Source organism: Harpia harpyja, chromosome 7 (genome assembly GCF_026419915.1).
Source record: "Harpia harpyja isolate bHarHar1 chromosome 7, bHarHar1 primary haplotype, whole genome shotgun sequence".
In the NCBI taxonomy this organism is placed as follows: domain Eukaryota; kingdom Metazoa; phylum Chordata; class Aves; order Accipitriformes; family Accipitridae; genus Harpia; species Harpia harpyja.
The window spans coordinates 39,486,222-39,509,180 of NC_068946.1; the positions used below are offsets into that span (position 1 = coordinate 39,486,222).

General features: G+C 48.6%; 1 protein-coding gene across 1 annotated transcript in view; it reads left to right on the plus strand.

The window, feature by feature from the left end:
* CFAP65 (cilia and flagella associated protein 65) overlaps window positions 1–22,778 on the plus strand; it is a 34,241-nt gene extending 11,463 nt beyond the window's left edge. Inside the window, exons 12-32 of the mRNA XM_052793465.1 lie at window positions 841–1,086; window positions 1,508–1,732; window positions 2,383–2,535; window positions 3,459–3,624; window positions 4,198–4,326; window positions 5,793–6,018; window positions 6,842–6,970; window positions 7,291–7,467; window positions 8,141–8,207; window positions 12,131–12,241; window positions 13,033–13,224; window positions 13,993–14,151; window positions 15,434–15,577; window positions 16,046–16,162; window positions 16,774–16,911; window positions 17,389–17,454; window positions 19,141–19,355; window positions 19,720–19,869; window positions 20,412–20,696; window positions 21,372–21,509; window positions 22,199–22,778. Of these exons, the coding sequence (XP_052649425.1) occupies window positions 841–1,086; window positions 1,508–1,732; window positions 2,383–2,535; window positions 3,459–3,624; window positions 4,198–4,326; window positions 5,793–6,018; window positions 6,842–6,970; window positions 7,291–7,467; window positions 8,141–8,207; window positions 12,131–12,241; window positions 13,033–13,224; window positions 13,993–14,151; window positions 15,434–15,577; window positions 16,046–16,162; window positions 16,774–16,911; window positions 17,389–17,454; window positions 19,141–19,355; window positions 19,720–19,869; window positions 20,412–20,696; window positions 21,372–21,509; window positions 22,199–22,235 (3,270 nt within the window). The 3' untranslated portion in view covers window positions 22,236–22,778. The remainder of the gene's footprint in view (window positions 1–840; window positions 1,087–1,507; window positions 1,733–2,382; window positions 2,536–3,458; window positions 3,625–4,197; window positions 4,327–5,792; window positions 6,019–6,841; window positions 6,971–7,290; window positions 7,468–8,140; window positions 8,208–12,130; window positions 12,242–13,032; window positions 13,225–13,992; window positions 14,152–15,433; window positions 15,578–16,045; window positions 16,163–16,773; window positions 16,912–17,388; window positions 17,455–19,140; window positions 19,356–19,719; window positions 19,870–20,411; window positions 20,697–21,371; window positions 21,510–22,198) is intronic.
* The last annotated feature ends 181 nt before the right edge of the window (window positions 22,779–22,959 follow it).

Sequence of the window (22,959 nt, forward strand, 5' to 3'; positions counted from 1 at the left end):
TCTCCCATTGCACCATCCTGAGATGTGGCTTAAGTGGTTTCTGAGGGTGTGGAGACTCCTGCTTTGGTACAAAGGTAGGATGCTCTTTCTCCTGCATTGTCTTCCTAGCCTCCAGTGTGTCAGGTTACACTGAGCATCTCAGCTCTGAGAGGAAAGCTGTTGGGATCTCCTTCCTTTCTGTTTAAGTGGACATAGGCACTGACAAGGGTGCTTAGTCCCCTCTCAGGAGCCTCAGACACTCTGCATGCACTTAGGCAAATGGAGGGCAGCACACAGAATCCTCACTTATAGAAGAGAAGTGGTTGCAAGGTAGAGTGGAAGTTTTCCTGACTGTCTCTGCTGTTTCTGTAGCACAAGAAAGTATTGTTCCTATGAGGTAAAGTGAGATCTGACCCTAGGAAGTAAGAATAGTCTTGAGAACCTCTTAGAAAATCCCCTCAGCTAGTTCAGGACATGCAGCCTGTATCTGATATGCATGAGCTGGAGCAAATTCCAGGTTTCTGAAATTCTTAATCCAGGAGGTCACTATCCATGCAGAGACTGCAGGCCTCAGCAAGCAGCTCGCTTATTGGATGACCAAAAAGCATTGCATAATGGAAAGTAGCTTCACTGATCCCATGAGCCTATGAAAGATGAGGGCCACTGTGGGAAGGGAAAAGACCATAATTTGTATACCCTTGGGTGATTTCCTTTCTTTCTTTGAAGAGAAGTAGTTACAAATTTCTCCATAGACTCAGGATAGTGCTTGTCTGAACCTGGAATTCAACACAGTGAAAACTTTTTCTTTAAGCTGGTTTTCTAAACCCAGTGCAAACAGCTCTTCTTGCTTGTCTCCACCAGACTTTTCCTCCTGTGGCTCCTAACACTGATACCTACTGCAGTATGCTGCTCTTGAACACGGGCACCTCTTCGATAACCTTCAGTGTGAACCAAGCTGCCTGTCCCTCTGTTTTGGTCAAGCCCTGCTCAGGACACATCATTCCAGGAGGCCACCAGATTTTCTTTCTCTTCACTCACCCAGTTAACACAGTCTCACAGCAGCATGTCCTGCCTTTGCAGCTGAACTCTTGTCCTGGATACACCAAGGTAGGGAGGGGGAAGTAGAAGACGGTGAGCAAAGTTTTGTTCCCTTGTAGTCTTCACTTTTCACAGTGACTTGTGCTGTGATCCCTGTTATATCTCCTGATGGTTAGTTTTGGTTTTTCTCTTTGGAAATAGGAATGAAATAATATTTTCAACATTTAAGATGGGGTCAACACTGCAGAGAGAATGTGCTTGTGGTGCCAGACATCCTGTACTCCTTGTTCCCTTGGGCTTCCATCTCCTGGAATGCACTATACTATGCTCAGGGCCCTCCTTGACAGCACAATCTGAAGTCCTTCCCCTCTTCCTTCAGACCCAGTTTGTTCTTGCTTCTCTTTTGGAAGGAGCAACATCTTTGCAAGGTCTCTCCAGAGGTAGCTGAGACTTCTGGCTAATGTCTGTTACTTTTCCCTTAATTCCACAGGAGATTGCTCTCCGGAGTTGTGGAGAGTCCCTTCTTTTGCTCTTAGAAGGTGATGGAAATCTATACTTCAAGCCTGTCTATATAGGGACCTCCTCTACACGAATGTATACCATAAAAAACTGCACAAGGCTACCCATGGTTTTCACATGGAAGATCCATGAGCCTGACAGGAAGATCCTGTCAGTCAGCCCCACTGCAGGGATCCTCCAGCCCTATGAAGCCATGGTAAGTTCAAGTTCTACTAAAGTTGTATTTTGCTCTCTACAGTACAGCTGTGGAGTGTTTAGAGCAGAAATGTGAGGGGTGCCAATAATTTGGTCATTAATGCTAAAGTTGGAGAACACCAGTCAGTGTCTTAGCTTGGGTTGCGAGCCAGCATCTGCAGTCATGCTGGTTCCCACAATGTGGATTTGCCCAAACATGATGACATCCTCCTTGACCACAGGACCAAACAGGCCTTAAACAGGCACTAGATCATGATACCTTGGATGACAGCAACTTTGTCATGCACCAGATGTTAACAGATGGAGGACAAATGAGAGCACGAGAGAGTTTGATATTTTTCTGTTCTTCCACCTGTAAATTCAGGTTCTAAACTTCTACTGTATTCCTGAGTGCTTTTTGAGAGTACTGAGGAGTAGCATATCTCCACAGCCTGGCTTTGAATATCTGAATGTGCATGCCCAATACGAACCTTTGACAGAGGCGGAGATGGTGGAGGATTGAAGTGAGAGTGTCTCCAGAGTTGTCGGTAGAGGACTAGGTTAGCTGTAATGGAGGAAGGGGCTGTGCATTGAATGTAACCATTGTGGTGTATAGGTTTGGCTCTGGTCTGGAGCTCCTGTGAATGCTCCCCTTCCCTCTTGTGATTTCAGGCTCAGGCGTGGACTTTTACTCCTGACAAGGAGACCAAATATCTGCTGCGTGCTATGGTGTCTGTGAGGAGGAAAAGCCCAGACCCTGTGTCTCCCCAAAGTGCCCGTTATGCCTTACGGATTGTTGGAGAGGGGGCTCTGGGCACCATCAGGGTAAGGAACTGGGGCCCACTGGGTAGTAGGAGGGGTACTAGGGTGGGATAGGGGTCTTGGCCTTCCCCTTTTTGCACAATCTGTACTGGAGGCAACCAATAAGGATTTACAGCAAAATTCCCAGACGTTGCTCTCAGTGGAGATGACAGAGCTGATTCTGGCAACCTAATGGCAATGGCACGATGTGAATGTCCTGTCAGTTCAAACGTGACCTGCCCAAATCCTCTAGGATCACTCTCAACTCCTCTGTTCCAGACTGAACTGAGCAAGTCCTTTGGCTCCTTGGGACTCCCAGCTCTCTCCTCTCATTCTGTCTTCACCATTTGTTCTGCTTTCAGTCCAGTTTCTAAGTGAAGTGGACCTGACTGCTAAAGCAGTGTTGCTAGCACACATCCACCTAGCTTTCCTCCTATTATCTGCAGATCCGTGCAGCCACCCTCATTTTCAGGCACATTTCCTAAGGAACCAGAGCTAAAAAAAAATAATTCTTTGTAGGTCATTGCCCAATGTCAGTCATGTTGGATGGATGGGTAGAAATGTCTTAGAGGTGTTTAGTCACTATAAATTGCTTGCAAGCGGATGAGTAGCCAAAAGAGAGGGGGACTTTTAATGCAGTCATGGAGGGACCAACAGATTTGCCCCAGGTGCAGCTGGCCAGTTAGTGTCCCCACAGCCCCAAATGTGCTGCAACCTACCCAACCAGCAGCCCAAATAACAGTAGGAGAGTGCCTTTGGAGGAGGGATTGAGCCCCTTGCAGCCCTGTTCCAACATATCCCGGGGCATGACAGGTCACACACAAAGCAGGGAGCCCTTTGCACCACACTCTGCATGCCAAGGGATCAGCACGTGGTGAGATAAGTGGTGGCTATGCTCGACCTCTACGCTCGATGTGTAACAGTGACATGGCGGGTTTGAATTCCAGGCACAAAAGGAGCACCTGGACCTTGGAAATGTTCTAGTTGGTGACCTGCAAAGCTGCAGCATTGTACTGCTAAATGATGGGATCTGTTCTCTGAAGTACATCCTCAGCGTTGAACAACTGATCACTGGGCCTTGTGACCCCGAGGAGTTCTGCAGCGATCCGCTGGGTACTGTAAGGGATGTAGCATGGCGTGGGGGCCTTGGCTTTCCCCTCTTTTCTGCAAACTCAATCTAGCATGAACTCAGAGGTTGGGCTGCTTACTGGCTAGCTTGCATTGATTCTCTTAAGTGCCTTAAGGGATCTGCTCCTTTGCTTAGGGATTTGCTACAGGTGACTCTTCTATCTTGCTGGAAAAAGCATAGCCCAGAGCCTGACAACTGAAGCTAGACTAATTTGAAATAAGATGCAATTTCCCAGCAGAGAAGGGAGTTAAATAAAGGAGCTTCCCAGAAGAAATGGTGGAGTGCAACACTTAGCTGCCTTTCTAGAGGAACTCCTCTGGAGAAGTTCCCTGTTCTTTGCTGGCCAAAGGCAGGCTGGGTACTCCCAATGAGCTGCCTACAGTTGTAGTCTGGGAATCCCAACTTCAGCACCTGAAACTGGTCCTAATGATTAGGCATGGGGTGGGGGGGCAATGGCTTGAGTGCAGGTAGGCTTAGGGAGCTGTGCGCTGAACATGTGTGTGGTGTAAAAGAGATCAGTGATGCCAAGAGCTCATACCATCTCTTTTCTCCTACAGCTCTAGAGCTGGAACACTCTAGAGGGACAATCCCCGCAAGGTCAAAAGCTTTTGTCCAAATAACAGTCAGGCCAGTCCGTCGGCTGCATTACACCTGGTCAATCAAATATGCTATTTGCACCCCCACAGGTGAGAGATGGGTATTTGGGGAAAATCATTCCCTCCCAACCAAGTAGAGTGTGTCATAACAGGCTGAGCTGCACAGCTCCCAATGTATGAGTCCTGCCTGAAGAAATCCCGGTGACGAGCAATTCACCAGAGCCAGATCCTATGTGCTGTCTCCTTTTTGCTCCACCTTTGGGGGTTAGAATTATGACTGAGCCATAAGATACAGACAGGGAGAGCTCCAAGTTTCCTGCTGCTGTGGTCACAAGATTCCCTGCTCCTCTGCATGACCTTTTACGATGTGTCCTGAAACATATTCTGAGAGCTTCATGCAACCAGTCCTATGCAGCTGGGGTCCTTTTTGCATATCTGGATTGGTCCCTGTATGAGAAAGAATGCAGTTGAACTAGAAAAGGTATGGAGAGGGGCAACAGGGCTGTTCAGAGGTGGGGAACAGCATTTGTACAAGACACTAATTAGACAAGGAGTTTCCATCTTGGAAAGTGGAGAATGGCAATGCCACAAGAATGGTATGGAGAAGACAAGATGTAAACAAATGTTTATGATTTTTCAGTGTGAAAAGAAGGGACACTTCATAAAATGACTAGGCCGTAGGCTTACATCAAAAAAGGGAGTTTTCACATAGTGCAGAACTAAACTGTGTAAATACACTGCTGAAAAGGATCATATTTGTAGTCTTTTGGTGATCTCTAAATGCAGAAGTCAAGGTACAACGAGAAGTCAGTGGTTTAGAACTTTTCAGAAACTGTCAAAGAAAAGACTGTACAAGTCCTGTTCTTTCTTTCTGTCATGGATAAACCCCAGCCAGCAACTAAGCACCATGCAGCTGCTCACTCACCTCCCCCCCACCCAGTGGGATGGGGGAGAGAATCAAAAGGAAAAAGGTAAAACTCGTGGGTTGAGATAAGAACAGTTCAATAGAACAGAAAGGAAGAAACTAACAATGATAGTAATAATAGTAAAATGACAATACTAACAAAAGGATTGGAATATACAAAACAAGTGATGCACAATGCAATTGCTCACCACTCACCAACTGATGCCCAGTTAGTTCCTAAGCAGTGATCCCCCCAGGCCAACTCCCCCCAGTTTATATACTAGGCATGATGTCACATGGTATGGAATACCCCTTTGGCCAGTTTGGGTCAGGTGCCCTGGCTGTGTCCCCTCCCAAATTCTTGTGCCCCTCCAGCCTTCTTGCTGGCTGGATATGAGAAGCTGAAAAATCCTCGACTTAGTCTAAACATTAATTGGCAACAACTGAAAACATCAGTGTGTTATCAACATTCTTCTCATACTAAATCCAAAACATAACACTATACCAGCTTCCAGAAAGAAAATTAACTCTATCCCAGCTGAAACCAGGACACTTTCTTTGGTCTGGGTAGGGCCTTTCTCCATTTTGCTCTCCCAGACAGCTGCCCCTTAATGTTGCATGACTACTTTTTGGTGTTTCTTTCTCTCCCAAGCTACAGATCTTGCAAGCACAACAGAAGAGCAGCAGCCCCTCTGCTGCATTGTAGCAACAGGCGTCTACCCAACTTTCTGCATCACAGATGCCTGTTCAGCAGGGAGTGCCAGCGGTATCAGCAAGTTGCACCTCTGGAGGCTCTTTTCCTTGGACACACTGAATGAATACTTGGAGCGAGACCCGACTCCCAATGAGCTCACCTACAGAGTTCCCACAAGGCACAGGTGAGATGAGGAAGTGGTTCAGAGGATCTTTCAGTCCCTTGCACGAGCTAGACAGAGATGCTGTGGCCATTGCCTTGTGTTGCAGCTCACTGCTGCATGGCACTCTGTTATTCCATCCTAGCCACTGCAGGCAGTTGCTCAGCTCTGCTTCTCTGCTTACTCTCCCTAGAGAGGAGCTACAGAAACAAAGAATAATTTAATTGCAGTGGATCTCTAAAAGTCTCTGATCTAACCCCTTGCTTAAAGCAGGGACAACAAGATCAGGTTGCTCAGGGCCTTGTCCAGTTCAATGCTGTATATCTCCAAGGATGAAGAAACCACAGCTTGTCTGGGCACCTGATTCCAGTGTTTGACCACTTCCATGGTAAAAACTTTTTCTCCTAGTATCTGATTGGAATATCTTGTGTTGCAACTTGTGCAGTTGCCATCCCTGAGCCCTTGCTTCATAAGGCTGAACAAACCCAGGTCTCTTAGTCGCTCCTTGTAAATAATGTGCTCCAGCCCTCAACCATCTTGGTGGCCCTCCAATGGACCTGCTACAGTATGTCAGTGACTTCCTTGTACTGGAGAGCTGAAAGAGGCTTCAGCTAAGCAGGACTCTCTTATGCCACTCACTCTCATCAGGCATATATAAAAGACTTTTTGGAGAAAATCAAAAGGCCTGCCTTACACCCAGTATCCTTTCTCCCAAAAGGTCCAAGAACATAAGGTCAGAGAAGAATTATAAGGAAGAAAACCAGTGTAGAATGACCCTTTCCCTGTCATGCCCTGCCAACCCTTCCTCCTGTCTCAATTTAATCTCCTCTTTCTCTCCTGTGACCAGCACATGCCTGATCCCTCCAGTGTACACCCCTTTCTTGCTGGATTTCAACTTTGGGGCTGCCCCAATAGGCTCAGAGCCTACCCTCGTGATGCTCCTGCTGAAGAACAAGGGTGTGGTGCCTGTGGAGTGGTAAGTGGTGCTTGCTGGCTCTCAGCCTTCTTTCTGGGGTCTGTCTGGGGATATGGAAATGCTCACAGGGGCCGTGAGACGTTTGCAAATTAAAGGGGTGGATTTTGTAGGTGCGGTTTGTGTTCTGGAGCTATGACTGAGATCTGTTGGTGGGTCTGATTGGGGAAGGAAGCAAGGGATGGCAGACAGTTCTGCAGATCAGGCCTGATGAAATGTGATGTGTCCACCACCTGGGCTAAGCCTGGCTGGACTGAATATGCTGACCACAACCCTGGGGAAGTTGTGTGTTCCTGTTGCTGATCAGCTGACTGGTTCCCTAGGGCCTTCTTGTTTCCTTATGATCAGAAAATGGACATGGAGCACTGGGCAGAGGATGCTGAGTTTAGCCCCCATGAGCTGCACCAGATGAGAATTCAGGATAACCAGCTCTTCAGTGTTTCCCCAAAGTCAGGGAAACTTCTTCCAGGACAGGAGGAATCAGTCCAGCTCTCACACAGGTGATGTCAACTACCTGTACTTCAGGGCCTCATGCTGCATGCTGGGAGAGCACATGCCCTCAGTCCCATCCTTCCATGCCGGATCCTTTCCCTTCACATGCTCCTTGCCCAGCAGAGACTGGGCAAGTAAAAAGTCCCTAAGTATGTCCTGTTTCTGGACCCCACAAAGCTTGTCTTCCTCAGGGTATGTTGTTAATGTGCTTTAACACTGCAGCGCAAGAGGCATTTAGTATGACATGCTGGGGACACTGCTCTGCCTTGACCTGACAGCTGGGGAGACAAACAAGATGTTGCACTTCCCATGTTTTTGACTATACAGTGATAGTTTTGTCATCTGCTATAGCTGCTAGCCCTTGTGTGCCTGTAGAGGCTATGAAGAAAGCTGAACACCTCCCCTTTCACAGCAGACCTGATCTGAGAAGTACTGGTATTTCAAATGGCGTTGGCCTAGAAACTTGGGTCCCTAAATTGGTGCAGGACTAAAATCAACATTGCATCACTCATTCCCACCCAAACACAACTGTCCCCCTCCCTCTCTCAGTGGCCCTTACGCAACAGTGACTCTTTAGCTGGGAAGTGAATTGTCTCTAATCTACTGTGTGATCCTGATTCTATCACCCTGGGCACAAGGTTGGTTTCTAATGTTTTCCTCTCTCTCCTCTTTCACTGCTAGACATGATTTCATTGGCACTGATCGCCTCCCTGTCCTGCTGAAGGTTTCTTATGGCCATGAGATTCTGGTAAGATAGCAGGTGTCTCTTGCTTCTGTTTGCAGAACAGCAGCAGGTAGGAACTGAATTAAAAGATGTTTTCCCCAGAAGCTGCATGGTGTGCAGGGGCTGTGGCCTTCCCCAGGAATTTGCACTGGCCAGGCAGTAACACAGGACCAAGCAGAGACATAAAACCAATATCCTGACAAATTCGTGGTTCCAGCACAGTGTGACGTGCCAGTGCACTGGCAAAATGGCCCTTGGATGTAGCATCTACTGGTTTCCCCAGCAAGAAGAGGATTATTATTATTATTATTATTATTATTATTATTATTTATTTATTTTTAACCTTTGTATTTTATTGGTAGTGTTCGTGCAGAATTGGTCCCTCCTCCAGGCCAACTCCAAGTCCAAAACAGCCCTCCTGGGTTTTACAGTCCTTGCATGCTTTCCACACTCAAGTGTAAGTCAGGGACAGGATTTCTGTGCTTGCCTCCCCTCATTTCATCCACCTCACCATGAGTTCTTCCATGCAGTGATCCTGGAGTTCAGATCTGCAGCCCATTCTAGTTCTCTCATATGCAGCTTTCCTGAATCTCTCCATCTTCTCAGTTCTCTATGCTCTTCAAAACACTCTGGAACGTGTTTTTTTCCAAAAGTACCACCTGCACTGGCTGCAGTTTGGGGTCACACATGCTGGTACAGGGTGGCAGAGCGTCCTCCAGCTCTGGAGGTATGGAGGCAGCTGCTTCCCCAGGCTCAGAAGGTACTCCCTGCATTCCTGGTTGGCTGTTCCTGCTGCAGTCCTGATGCCTTTGTCCACCCACTTATTTCTCCTTGCCAATGATGGAGTAGCTTTCTACTCATTCTTCCTGCTTCACTGCTCGCTAAAGCGTCCTGGAGCTGATCTGCGGTGTGTTTTCCCTGAGCATTTCCTCAGGCTTGGAACTAATTTCTCTCTCTCTCCCTCTCTCAAACTGTCAGTTAGAGTCAAAGTCACCTTGTGCTCTGCCAGGCATAGCTCATGCCCGGTTGAGCCTTCCTGTCTGTCTCTGAAGTTTCCTATGAGACCATTGTATTCACACATCTCTTTTATTTTTCTTTTCTTTCAGGACTGTTGTCAGCTGAAAATCCAACCCTTTGACCAAGCTGTTCAAACAGTGGCTTAACTGTGCCTTCCCTCAAAGCCCTTGGACAGGCTCCCTGTGCTCTGCCTGCCTGGCACAATCCTGAGAGTGGATGTGAGCATTTCACCAGCTGGCCAGTGAGGGAATAAGCTTTGGAGCACCCTGCAGGGCACACATGCTCTCTTACCACATAGCCAGTGGCTTTGGCGGCTACCAGAGTCCACCACCCTACCTCATGCTGTCACTGCAGAAGGGGCTGAAAAAGCATGGGAGGCCCTGCGGATGATAAAAGATCCCTGGGTGCGTTGGAGCTCTGGCAATAGGAGCTGCAGAGGCCAATCCAGAGACCTGGAGCTGTGCAGGTCGTTGCAACCTGCAGGGATCCACAGTGCCAGTACTGAACTGCTAATATCAGAAGGTAGAAGTGGAAGAGGCTCCTCCTTCTGCAGAGAGGGCAACTGCAGTTGAGGGCAGTGTGCCTTCTTTCCTTTCAGTCATGGCATGAAGAGCACAGGGCTGCCAGCCCCCATTGCAGAGACTGCCCTAAGCGTGCTCACATGCCAGGGTTGAACAGATCCTCACCTGGGAATCTGGTGAAATGTGCAGAACATTTGCTAACTTTAAAGGAAGCAAATGCCATAATGTCACCCCAAAAGTTAAGCTTTGGAAATTTGAAAAAGCAACAATAAGCAGAGGTGGAGACCATCGGGCTGGGGTATTGCTTGGTCATTCTGCCAAATTTGAAATTGCCTGGATTCAGAGAGCTGATGTTAGTCAGCTGCAGGCCAATGCCTGATTCTTGGGGGGGTCCAAATTTACCCCTGTGATGGCTTTACCCGTGCGGACAGATTTTGACCTCCCACGCCTCTGCTTCCGCAAGAGAGTCTGTCTGCTTCATCTCCAGAAGGAGCTCCCTCCCCTTTACTCCTTTCTGACTTCATGGCCAACTTTCAGTCCTGAGATGACTGGATTTATAGGTGCTCTGAAGGACCCAAACTGACTTCCCATTGGAAATTTCTTCCAGCTGCAGGATGAAACTTCTGTGGGACTTGTGTGTTACCCACTTCCTTGTGCAGGAGGGAAACAGCCTCCCGCTGCCTAATGCTCTCACAGGTTGTCCCTTGCCTCATCACCATAGCCTGCCTGTAAGAGTGCAGCTGTGACCTTGTTCTTAGAGCTCTGGGATAGCTTGGCCAGTGGAATCTGCAGCCCTCAGCAGTTTTAGTAGGAAAAACCCAGCTGGCTGCAGGTGTTGCAGGATGAGGTAGGCTGGTTCCCAGAACTCGCTGGAGAGCAGGGCTGGATCCCAGGGAGAAGCCCTGAGCACACAAGATCCGTAAGCTGGAAGTGTTTGCACTTCACTTCATAGCTGCTAATTAGGTATTGTGAGACGTTGTCACCTGCAGCACCTGTTCTCCAGTCAGCTCTCCTCCCTGGGGAATCTGGCATCCCCGTCCTCTCATGCTCTAAGTCATCGCTGCGGGACAAAGTCTGTGCGCTCTGGAAGGACAATTGATTGCAGCAGGTCTTCACCATTCTCCATTTGTCTCCCTTTAACTGATAGTCCTCTTAATTGTTGCATCCTGTGTCTATTGAAACTGATGACAGTTTTTCCTTGGCAGTTGTGGTCTGGTGGAATCCAAGTTGGCTTTTTGACTCAAGTAATATAAATGGGTGTTTTGCTCCCAAAGCTCAGGAAGGTTTCTGTGCCTTTTTCCCTTGCCATTTGAAAGTGACAGCTTTTGTCCTGCTCCTATTTGCACTTCATCTGGCTTGCTGAGGCCCTCAGGAGGCTGAATGCTCATGTAATGCTTTGAAAAGATCCCATGTGGGACCTTGTTAGTATTGTATTTGTAGTCCTCTCTCCCTCCTTACTTTGCTTATGGAGCTGAACTGGAATGGGTTGTTTTGGAGGAATTGGCATTCTCTGCTTTTTTAAGGCAGCTGATACAGTATCTCCTGCAGGTGTCTGTCCAGGCATCCACCTGCCATCACAAATATCCTCTCCATCTTCTGCATATGCACTTGAAAAATAGCCATGCTTTAGGCTTAGCCAATTGTGAATTGCAGCAACTTAGCTCCCTTTGGCCCATGCAGAGACATTGCTAGCTCTGTGACTGCTTTGCAGCCTCTGCCTCAAGGCAGACAGCTTAGGGGTGATCCAGCAGGAAATCATGCATCGTGACTCATCTCTAGCCTGATTGCAGTTTTCTCAAAATGCAGAATCCTGTGTCTCTTCCTTTCCATGAAATAGCTCTATAAATCTCTCTGCTTTGCTTGAAGTGCCTGGTGGCTGCTTTGCTAGCAGGATACTGTTGATCATTACTTGATCGCTTAAAATTCAGCTGGGATCTTCTTGCAGCTTTTGGACTGTTAGACACATTCTTGGAGCAGGATGTCCTCCAGAGTGAGGACATCCAGATGGTCCTTTCCAAGAGGAGGCCATTACTTACCTAAAATACTGTCTTTCCAAAGGATTTGGCTGTCACAGCTGCACACTCTCCTATGTACAATCCAGACACTTTCATTCATGGAGAATTTCTACCATACACTTGCAAAGAGAAGCACTGAGGCTGGTGCCTGTCATAGCAGAGAGAAAAGTACCTTCTCTTTGAAACAAGATGCAAACCTTTCAGAGAAGAGCCAACAGCTGAGTAGGCTTTCCATCTCCTTGCTTTTTTCTTAGGACGCACTGTCCTGGTATTACCAACTTAAACCTGTAACTGTGTTGCTGTCAGCTTGCCAAGTCCTTCAGAGTCCTTGTGCAGTTGTTAGTGATGGGGCCAAGGCCCTGTGAGAAAGTGACCTGGTTTCTTTCCACTGTAGCTGAACTTCAGCGGCGTGACGGTGGAAGAGGACCAGCGGTACATTCATTTTGCATCCACTAAGCACCTCTTCATACCCATTGCCATTGGGACTTCCCACCCCCCCACACAGGTGAGCATACTGGGGCCAAACCCAGCAGCAAGTGGAGGGAAGGAGCTAGTGTTACTGTGTCCCAAGGACAGGCAGTGTCTGAGGCATTTCTCAGGAAACAGAATGGCCTCCACAGGAAAGCATCGCAGTAGAACTTTGAGACTATATACTAGGCAGCGCCTGGAAATGGCTGCTGGCATGGCAGCAGGGAAAGTACCTCTCACCATCTCCAGTTCGACAAGATTTGGCATTCACTCTAACCAGAATGTTTATTAGATGTGTTAGGCTGTTCCCCTATTCTCTTGCATTGGATCTGAGTGAAAACTTGTCTAGCTGCTCTAGGCACTCTGGAAATAAATCCTAATTTGTTTTTTAGTAAATTAATTAAACTTCCTTAAACACTTATTCAGCAAAAAAAGGCAGCTTTGATTCTGTTCTGCCTAATTTACTTGGGAAATGAACAAGTCTGAATTGAATTAAGATCACTTTAATATGAGTGGTTTTGCATTTCAAGTAATCTGCTTTACAGTGATCCCTTTAGCTAATTTGTATTAATTTTCTCCTAGATTGAATTTGCAGGGCACCACTTGGAGAAGCACTGTAGTTATCAATGTACATGTGTGGTGATAAACCTTCAGCACAGTCTCCTATCAGAGCCTCAGTGATAAATCCTGACACTATGAGGTCTCCTCATTCTTAGGAGACAAGCTGACTAATTAATTATTAATGCTTATCAGAGTCCTCTGGGGAAGTGTTAACTAGTTTAACTTGGGCATGGTATAATAAGCACTGCTCTCCCTGACTCACTTCAGATTTATGAACTCTACAATGGCAGCTCCATGCCTGTCATATTTGAGGTTCAGCTGGACAACATTGTGAGGATCCAGGAGGAGAATTTTCAGCATCCTGTGTTTGTCTGCCTAACTCCCAGAGGGGAAATCCCCCCTGGCACAACAGGCCACATTGAGTGGATCTTCTCACCACTGGAAGCTAGAACATACTTGGTAAGACCCTCCTCACGACTGCCAGAAATGGTTTATTTCTGTTGTGTGCCTAAAATTCTTTAGATCTCTTACTGATGGTTGGTCTATGTCATGCTACAGCTGAATTGATCTCCATTCCTCCAAGAAGAATGAGTCTTGAGAGCAAATAAGTGGCTGGTCTGGTCAGGAAATGGAACAGATAAATTGTTATCTCATAAGTTTCTTCTTCCCAAGGAACAGATTTCTTCCACAGCCAGAGTCACCCCAGTATATATTTTTCAAGGATCAAATAGTGATTTGGGATATAAACAGGATCTGATCAAATTTGTGGTTTGTTGTTGGCCTCCAACAACTTCGACCAAAGAGACTGAAGTCAGTGTCTTTTATCATTGCAGTGTACACTGCTGCAGGCCTCTGGAAACAGCCTTCCCAAAGACCTCTGTCCCAGGTTGCAGCAGGCAGGCAGGGCCAGAGATGGAGCACTGCTTATTGCCCCACTCTGTTGTGGATGCATGGAAAAATAAATAAATGGAATTTTAAAACTCCAGCTTTTGCTCCAAGAGGGAGTCCCTGCCCATCTCATACATCACCCACTGGTGAATTGACTACTTAACCAACTTCCCTGGGTTAGCAGATAAGGTCAAGGCCTGAAAGAGCAAAAGAGACTGCATTTCTCCTCACCCATACATGTGCTATATTTAGACCAGTCCATTAGCAAGTATACTAGCTTATTGCACATCTCTCCCAAATATGACTCTGGACTTAAAACTCTTATCTTGTCCAAGGCAGGTTGATGTTCCCATCCACATCCTGGGGGGTGAATCAGCTCTGATCACCTTCCAGGGAGTAGGCTATGACCCGAATACTGCAGGAGGGACTGCCACATCCAGTGAAGTTTTGGCTCCTTCAGTCTTTCCAGGTTCTACCAAGCTAACTGTGCCTGGGCAGGTAAGTCCAAGTATACTGATATGAGCAATATGATCAGTCCAGAAATGTGTGAGAAAGACTGAAATATGGAAGTGGCTCCATCCAGCAGTAGCCTGTGTTGCAGGGGAGTTCATTGCCATGAGATGGAGCAAGATATTTCCCTTCTAGCAGATCATCTAGAGCCTGACTCAGAAAAGCAGTTGTTCTGAAAGATGCCTTCCTTCGAGCTTGCTGCTTCCACTGCCATTAGAAAAAAAAAGTTTTAGGGTTCGTTCATTTTCTGAATTTTCTATTAAAAGTTACCCCCCATCACATCTACCTTTCTCGTTTGCAGCTACAACACCCTTTTCTTTGGTAATTCATTCATAAAAAGAACATTATACTCCTGACATATCCTATCAGGGCTTGGCTGCCTCAGTTTCACAGCCAAACCCAGGTGATGCGTAACCTGAACTACAGACTGCAGGATGGTCACTAATCCAGGCACATCCCAGGAAAGCAGTTCATTGACCTGTCACTGGCTCAGCAGGAGCTTGTTTCCTGTCAGCTGGACAATCTGTTGTTAAACTTGGTCACAGATCCCAGCATAGTGAATCAGCATTAAACAGCATCAGCAGAGGCATACTCCGGTCAGGTAAAGGATTCATTCTGTGTGACATTAGCATGCCTACCTTGGAGCCCAGCCACAGCTACATGTGCTCTTTGGCTTCCAGCAGGGCGATTGCATTCCTGTGTACAGCAAAGAGAAGATGATTAAAAACCTGTCTCAGACTGCCAAGGAAGATGCCATTCCACAGGGCTCTGTTGTCTGTAACTAGGAGTCATTAGCTTCTCTAATGATCAGTGTAATTAATTAGAATTTGCACTGTGCCTGGAGAATGGGACAGACTAGTAGCATGCTAGTAGCGTCACGAGTTAGGGAGCAATTCCCAAAATTCACAGTCAGGTTGATGAGGATTTTGCCCAAGCATGGACCTCGTATTTTTGCCAACTGAAGTAGGAAAGGGCCTGGATTGCAAGTGCTGCAGAGCAAATCTTAGTGCTACTGGTCCTCTGTGCTCCTGTTTCCTGCCCCAGCATTGTGTCCTATTCATTGCTCGCTCAGTTCCACTGCAACAGGGCTGTCCCCTTGCTGCAAAGACTCATTGTAACTAGAGCAAAAATGAGGTAACTGGCTAATATTATTTATGAATTTATGACTTGCTGGATAATGTGAAGATGACTCTGTGACTGCCCTTCCCCAACGGCCACAGCCCATCTTCCTTCACTGCTATTCCACCTGGTTTCACCTTGCTTCCTGCAGGCAGCCACCTTGTCACACCACAGGATTTGCCTTGGAAATATCCCAGGCTGCACCAAAGCCAGTCGACTTGTCTTTCTCAACAATATCTCAGAGAATAAGGCTGTTGTGTTTGCCTGGTGGATAAGCACCTGTAAAGACAAAAGGGTGAGTCCTTCCTTCTCTTTCCTCTACAGCCTTCTTGCCCATCTCTGTTGTGCCACAAAAGGACCTTACAAGGCCATTTTCAATCAGGCAATCAGAAACAATCCTAGGAACTTGGCTTTTGTACTAGCTGGTGAAAGGAAAGGGCAGAGAAAAGTGAAGGCAAGGGTTAGGATAGGGGGGGAAAGTCAGGAATTCAGAAGGGGATCTGAAGACTTCAGTGAGGATACATGAACCTGGAACTACAGGATGTGATAATGAATGTCAGGACCCTGTCTACCAGCAAAGTCTATGGTCGTTCTTTGAATATATCAGCTGCATCTCTCTCATGCCACATACCTGTGAGAAGGGGAGGGGAGAGAATTCCCACAATCCTGTGTTTCCTGCAAAGAGAAGGCACATAGGAAGGTCCCAGGACAGTGAAGCAGCTCCTCTGTGGCTTGGTTTTTTGTTTTGTTTTTTTTTCCCCAGGTGTTGCAGATTGCTCCAGAGTCAGGGGTTGTGCAGCCTGGAGAAAGCATCCCTTGCTTCATTACCCTGCGACCTTCAGAGAGTGCTTCCTTCTACAGCATAGATCTGGTGTGTAAGGTGAGACCCAAAAGGTACATGTGTATTACCATCACCTCAGCATGTCACTGCAGTCCCCAAATGGCTTGCCCCAGCAGTCAGCTGCCTGCTGCTTCCAGCTGAAGTAATCCTTCTTTGCTCCGCAACACTGGCCAGCACTTCTCATTACTGATGATACTGAGCTTCATCTTTCCTGATGCTTTAAGCATCTCTCTGTCTGTGTGGCTCACTAGATGAGGTGTAACCATGCAAAGCACAGCTTAGTGAGTTGAACCCAGCTACTAGGAGTCACAGTTTGAATGACAGTGGCTGTCAGTGGATGTCAGAGACCTAAATATCTGTAAAAAGCAAATCTTGCTTCTTTAATATTAGTGGGGGCACAGACTTGCAGTAGTGTCCCTCTGGATGCTTTCCAGATGTCCTTTGGCAAGAGATTGTCTTCTCTGTATAAGCCTTATAATAGCACTGTTCTCTCCCCTTCCTGCCACTGGAAGATATGGAAAGGGAGTGGGCTTCTGGCTGGGACCTCCTGGAAGGGAGGAATTGGTGGCAGGCATGGACCTGAGCCAGAGACTGTGTTATTTGCAGCTCCTTTCTAGCCCTGTTCCCTCCAATCATCGTTTGCTTCACAGGTATACATCCAGGACTCCCTGGTTCAGTATGAGAGGGACCTACAGGAGTGGGAAAAGGAGAAGGAACGGCAGGCTGTGGAATTCACAATCACAGAGAAGGATCTCGGGACTAAGAAGAAGTCAAAGTCACCTGCAGGGGTAAGTGCTGCCAGGATTTTACACCAGCTTAGCTCAGCTAAGAAACAGCAGCCAGTGTCAACAAGAAATGTTCTTTAAGAAAATCTAGGCAAGTTGATAAGAGGACATGAGGCTCTGATCTACTCAAGATCTCATAGCTGGTCTGTGGATAGTGGAAAATGAGATCTTGGTTTCTAGCCAAGAATCACCTTACAAACTCTGAAATTGCTAATGATCATCTGAAATTTGGAAGTGCATGAGAAGCCTTAGGAAAAACAAAGCCAGTGGCTCTGGAAACCAATGGTTGGATTTTTAACCATGAATAAACACTGGAGAGAAATGTGTAACTACCAGTAAGAATGTGGCCCAAGTGAAGAATGGGAGGGTGAGATCATTGATTCTTATCATTGACAAAATCCTTAAGTCTTGTTCTGCTCCATATCTTTCCTACATGGCAATTTCTCTTCCTCCCCCCCCCCTTTTTTTTTTTCTTTTCAGAGGTCATCAGATTCTGCTGAGACAGAAAATAATCCTGAATCCTCAGCTGTGCTCAGGAAATACAAGGTAAGTCAGGCCTGTCTCACCCATAGTAGAATCAAACTGACTGCTTTAGAAAAGAGGCAGATGCTGGCTATCACAGCGTGGGAGCCTGGACAGAGAGCACAGCGGGATTTGTAGCTTCAAGGCTTTGGGAGACAGACTGTTTGGAGGAGCCAGAAGAATCAGACTGTCTGGCTGTGTCCTGTGGGCAGTAACTTTCCAGCTGAGGTGAAGGGGAAGTGAAATTGGAACCAAATGTGCACCCATGACTGGAGAAAGGGGGAAAGGTTTCAAATAAGCAGAAAAGATGCACATGGGCAGGGCAGTCGGTACCTGGACTAGTTTCACATTGAGGCCACAATGGAATGTGTGTCGTGATGGAAAGCAGCAGGACCCTGGTGTGATGTGGTGCAGACTTTGTCCTCACCACTAAAAGAGCTGTGCTCTGTGCCTTAGGAGAAGCTACAGGCAGGAAGTGCCTTGATTTAAGTATGCAGAATGCTTTAAAGGTCAATTTGCCTGGTTCATCTCTGTTTCCCCTCAAGTTCGTACAACTGTGTGCACTGCCGGAAAAGACAGCTTTTCTAGCAGTGGTGGCAAGGTGTGAGACAAGGTCCCAGTGAATGCTCTGCAGAACTGCCTGGGCCCAAAGGCAGAGCCACGCTGCATCTACAGCTGTCAGCAGGATGTGCTGTGGGAATGACAGGGCTTGTGGAGATCCAGCTAACCTGAGTGTGGAAGGGTTAAGGGGAGCCGATGTGAGACTGGGCCTGAGCAGATTGAGTCAACTAGGACTCACAGGACTTGTTATCTTGGGACTGCCACCATAGTAAGGCTGTAGCAGTGCTCCTGGGACCCTGTAGAGTGCCTCTGCATTCCCTGCACTGTCCTGTGTGAAGATGTCAGCTCCAGCTTGGACTGTCTGCCCTGTGCTGCTAGGTGTGATCAGTGATGCAGGTCGAGGCATTCACTGGGATAAATATCAGGATGGTTGGGGAAAAGTAAAAACAGTTTTATTTAGTCCTCTAGGGTTTTAGTTCCTAGTGACAATTTGGAGCCTGCAATCACCTGCTGTTTATGTGTCAGGAGTGGTGAAGGCCTCTGGTCTCATTCCCAGAGGCCGGACAGCTATGTCTCAAAGGTCATTGAAGTCCTGTGATGCCTGAGGGCTCCTCCAGAGCTGGGTGGTGTCCTTCTGGCCCCAGCTTCTGGACTACTCCTGCCCTAAGAAACTTCCCCCAAACTGACTGCTGGTAATGCAACCCCAAACTGGCCCATCTAGTGTGGCTGGAGTCAGTTCCTGGTTTCCTTCCACGCTTGGGGGGCAACTTCTGCATGCATTCCTGTGTATCTCTTCTCCCACAGCACTCCCAGTGTGCTTGGAAGAGCAGAGATGATCTCCCAGAGTTCCACAGGGATGGGTCCAAGTACAACAGCCCCAAGTGCCCTGGGGAGAACCTGAAGCCCTGCTGACACTCAGGGCTGGCACACTAGGCAGTGAGGAGAGAGCGGACCTGACTTCCAGCATGGTTGCTTGTGCCTGATAGTGGTACTTGCAGTGCCAAGATAATTTTGATGCTGTCTCCTGTCCAGGATCTGGTGGCTCTGGCTGCTGGGCTTTCCAGTTCTCACACCTGTGCTCACACCTACACCAGCCTACCTGTGGCCAAAGGAACAACTAAGTACCTGCCATTTCTTTCTCTCCAACAGACATTACCCCCTATTAAAAACCACCCTATGCCCAATCTGCCAGCTGGACACTTTCAGAGGAGGCTGCTGTTGGACAAAGAAGCCAGCCGGGTGTGGGTCAGACCAGAGCCTCCCAAGCCCATCCTCTTACACCTTGGTGTGACAGCCAGGTCCTACTCTATTGAGGACTTCTTCAGCAACTTCACTTCGGAGTTCCCCAAATACTTCTTGTCCCGGTAAGAGATCCAGCTTTTTGGATTAGCATCTTAATCTGAGCCAGGGCTGCCCATGCTGTGATATGCACTGAACTTGGAGCTCTGCTCTGCTCCTCTCCAGTGCCTCAGTATTAGGCAGGAGGTGCCTTGCTTTCCCCAGCATTAGCTGATATGACCTGTTTCTCTCCCTCCCTCAAAAGGGAGATACTATCAGAGCTTGGTGCTCCTCTTTTATGACACAAATGCAGCAGCTCCCACTCCTCTCCTGGTTCCCTGCACCGCTCCCCACTTGCCTGCAGTGCTGCTGCTCAGCGAAGGGGATGCAGGTCTTCAGTAGTTTGGCTCAGTAGTGTTGCCACTGATGGAACAACTCCTTCTTTCCCAGCCCTTTCAGCAACCAGCCCTTGAAGAGCAAGTTTGTGGATGGGAGCAGGGACAGAGACAGGATGGATGTGGACCCCAAATGGCTGTCTCTGGCTGCTGCTTCCAAACAGGAGTTGCAGATAGTGACTGACATACTCACAGGTGTCATCAGGTACGTGTCCTTTCACCCTCACCCAGTTTGGGGCCCCTGTCCTCCAGGGGAGTGCGTGCAGCATGGCCAGTTCTCTGCTAATCCTGGAGGAGTCTGTGCGCTCCTGCTGCACCAGAACAGGGGATCCAGCCTGCCAAAGACTGTCCTGGGGACTACAAGCTCAGGACTATTGGTGTGACAGCCAAAGGCAGGGTCTTGCTCCCCAGCTAGGGGCTGGGCCCATCTCTGCATAGTGAACAGTGTCACTGCCCAGGAACCAGGCCACTCTGCCAGCCATGATCTTGGGAACAAGCTGCAGTGGGATTCACCTATTTTGTCTGTCAGCTGCAGAAATGTAGAGAACCAGTGCTGCGGAGGCAAAGGTAGTTTCCTTAGCTCAAGCCATCTTGCTGCCTCCCTTAGGCCCAGAACGCAAGAAGGGAGAGACTAGACATTGACATCAGTCAGGGTTCTCCTCTGATTTGAACTGTCTTGCAATGATCCTCTGGGGTCATACAGATACCTGATTTGCTGGGACTCATCCCTTATTTTCCTCCTCCTAGAGGCTTCTTGGAGAACAGCCAGTTCCATGATGCAGTGAGAAGAAGCCTGGATGAGCCCATTCCATATTTCTCCCAGTTCCGGTGTGCAGAATCAGCAGAGCTCCAGGACAGAAGACAGTGCTCCATGGTCCCCTCCAGGGTCTATGCTTCACCAGATCTTTACCCTGAGAAGGATGGAGAGAGGAAAGAAATAAGGCAGGAAAGCTGTCCCAACAATGATTTGCTGGAATCTTGGGAGATTTTTCACCACGAGCAGTTGAGGAAGCAGAAGGAGATGATGAGCAGGTGAGGAAGAGCTCACACATGAAAGGCAAGAGCTGCACAGGCAGGAGAGCCATGGCAGCACACTGCCTGGCCAGAAACTCATTTCTCCTTCAGCCCTGTAGCATTTCTGCTGGGGTATTCTGTGTGCTCTGGGTGGAAATCGATGCTAGCCCACCTAGCCACCTTCTCATGAGTGTGGTTTGTGAAGAGTGCAGGTTTGCTGTGTCTTGGGGTTGAGCCATGGGCAGTGCCAGGATGCTGGTAGTGAGTGGTCTGCTTTAGACTTGGACAGTCCTGGCCTTATTAGGCATTAGTGTGCAGTGTGTGCTTACCTTACCTTTTATTGTCACTGCAGTATTTCATCACCTTGCATTTGCTGTGGCTACTCCCTTGTACACTGCTACAGGCCACAAGAGTATGCACCAATACTAACTACGCCACAGCTTGGAGGGAGAAAACAGTAAAACCACAGTCACCCAGCTCTGTCTGAGGTCAGGGCCTGATGCCAGCTGGTGGCAGTTCTGGGAGAAGGGTCAGCACCTCATTGCTCAAGTCTTTGGTTCATTGGCCTCAGTGTGTAGGAAACAGCATGTGCTCCACTGCTGTGCCTGATGTGTCCTGAGAGGAGTCACAGCAAGCAGCCTGCCTTATTTGCTTTCTGATAGCTGTCCTCTGCCTGTACTTTTGCCCCTCCAGGCAGCCAGCCCTTGGGAACCTGGTGGAGCTGGTGCTGGAAAACACACTGCAGAACATCCTGATTGAAGCCAGCAGAGGAGAGGTGGTGCTGACAGCCCGGCCCAGGGTCATTGCTCTACCCCCCAACCCTTCTCGAAGGTAGCAGAGTGTATCTGTGCTGTGGTGGGGGACAGGACCTGTCCTTAATATGTGAGGCTGAAGCATAGCCCATTTTCTAGACCATGTGGATTAGCTGGATTGCTGCCTATCAATACCAAGGCTGCCTGTGCAAAAGGGGGAATCCACTCCCAAAGCCTCTGCCCTTTCTTGGCTTGTCCTGAGCCACAGACCAGAGGTGGTAACGCTACAGCCCTTCTGTGAGCCTGAGACCATCATGCAGCTCTGGAGCATGGCCCTGTGAGTGAACAGCTGGCAGAAGGGGCTGGCTTGAGGCACTGCAGAGCCCAGCACAAGGAGGGTCTCTTGGGAAACATGGTCAAGGTGCAGGCAGCACAGCTTCCGACAGCAGAAAGGGGCAAAGCTGTCATAGTCCAAGATGGGGTGGGATCTAATTAGGTTGAAGGAATGGCCACTGGTGGGGAGGCAGATTTGGGGCTGAGGGCAAAGCATGAGGATTTGCCCTAGCTTAGGGAGAAGCGCAGGGAGATGGGATTGAGGGAGGATGGGAGAGGGTTGTTGGATGGAGATGTCATCTCCACAGCTGCAGGAGTCTTGTCTAGATAGATGATGGGTGTTCCCTGTGATCCCTCAGGGATGGATGACTGCCTGGGGGGACGTGGCAGCAGGCTGCACTCTCCCCACCCCAAAACCAATCTCTTCTTCTTCAGAATCACCAATCCAGCACCCTCACCCTCAAGAGCATAGCTGCTGGGCACTGTGCTGCTTGAGCTCTTCAAGCACATCAACTCTCTCCACTCTTCATCCCATCCCTGTGATGTCCAGAGCAACTCTGATCCTCCCACACCATGACCTGAGCTCAGCATGCTGGCTGCCTCTGAGGAGGTACGTCCTGATTATGTCCTCAGCTCCAGTTTGAATCCTCTGGCAACTCCACAGCAGAATTCGTGAGATCTGTCCTCGCTGTGGCTGGCCACATCATCAGAGAACCACCTCCCTGTGCTACAGGGAGCACATGGACAACCTTTGTGACTGTTCCCACTGCCCCCAGTCTTTACCAGCTGGGAAAGCAGTGGAATCTTCTTTGAAATGTAGCTGAGAAAGGACTGACAGCTGGGCATTGACGTGCTGAGCCGTTGCCAACATCAGTAGGACGCAGGTACTGAATCCTCCTCCCCCCCTTGCTCCAGTGGCTGCTGCAGGTCCCACATACAGCGACCCAGCCAGGGTGAGCGGCTGCAGCACCATCTAGCACACTCGGCAGCCCAATAAAGGCAACTTGGCCTCTGGGCACACAGGCACCGGCGTGTAACACGTGTAATCTGTGCATCTGGGTTTGGGAGCGCCCTGGAGGAGCTCTCCCCTTTCCAAACTGCAAGGCTGTCACTCGGGGAAGGGGATGCCTTTGAGCCTTGGTCTGGCATAGGGGTCCGGCAGGCTGCGGGAGGGTGTCACTGCGAAGGAGCGGGGT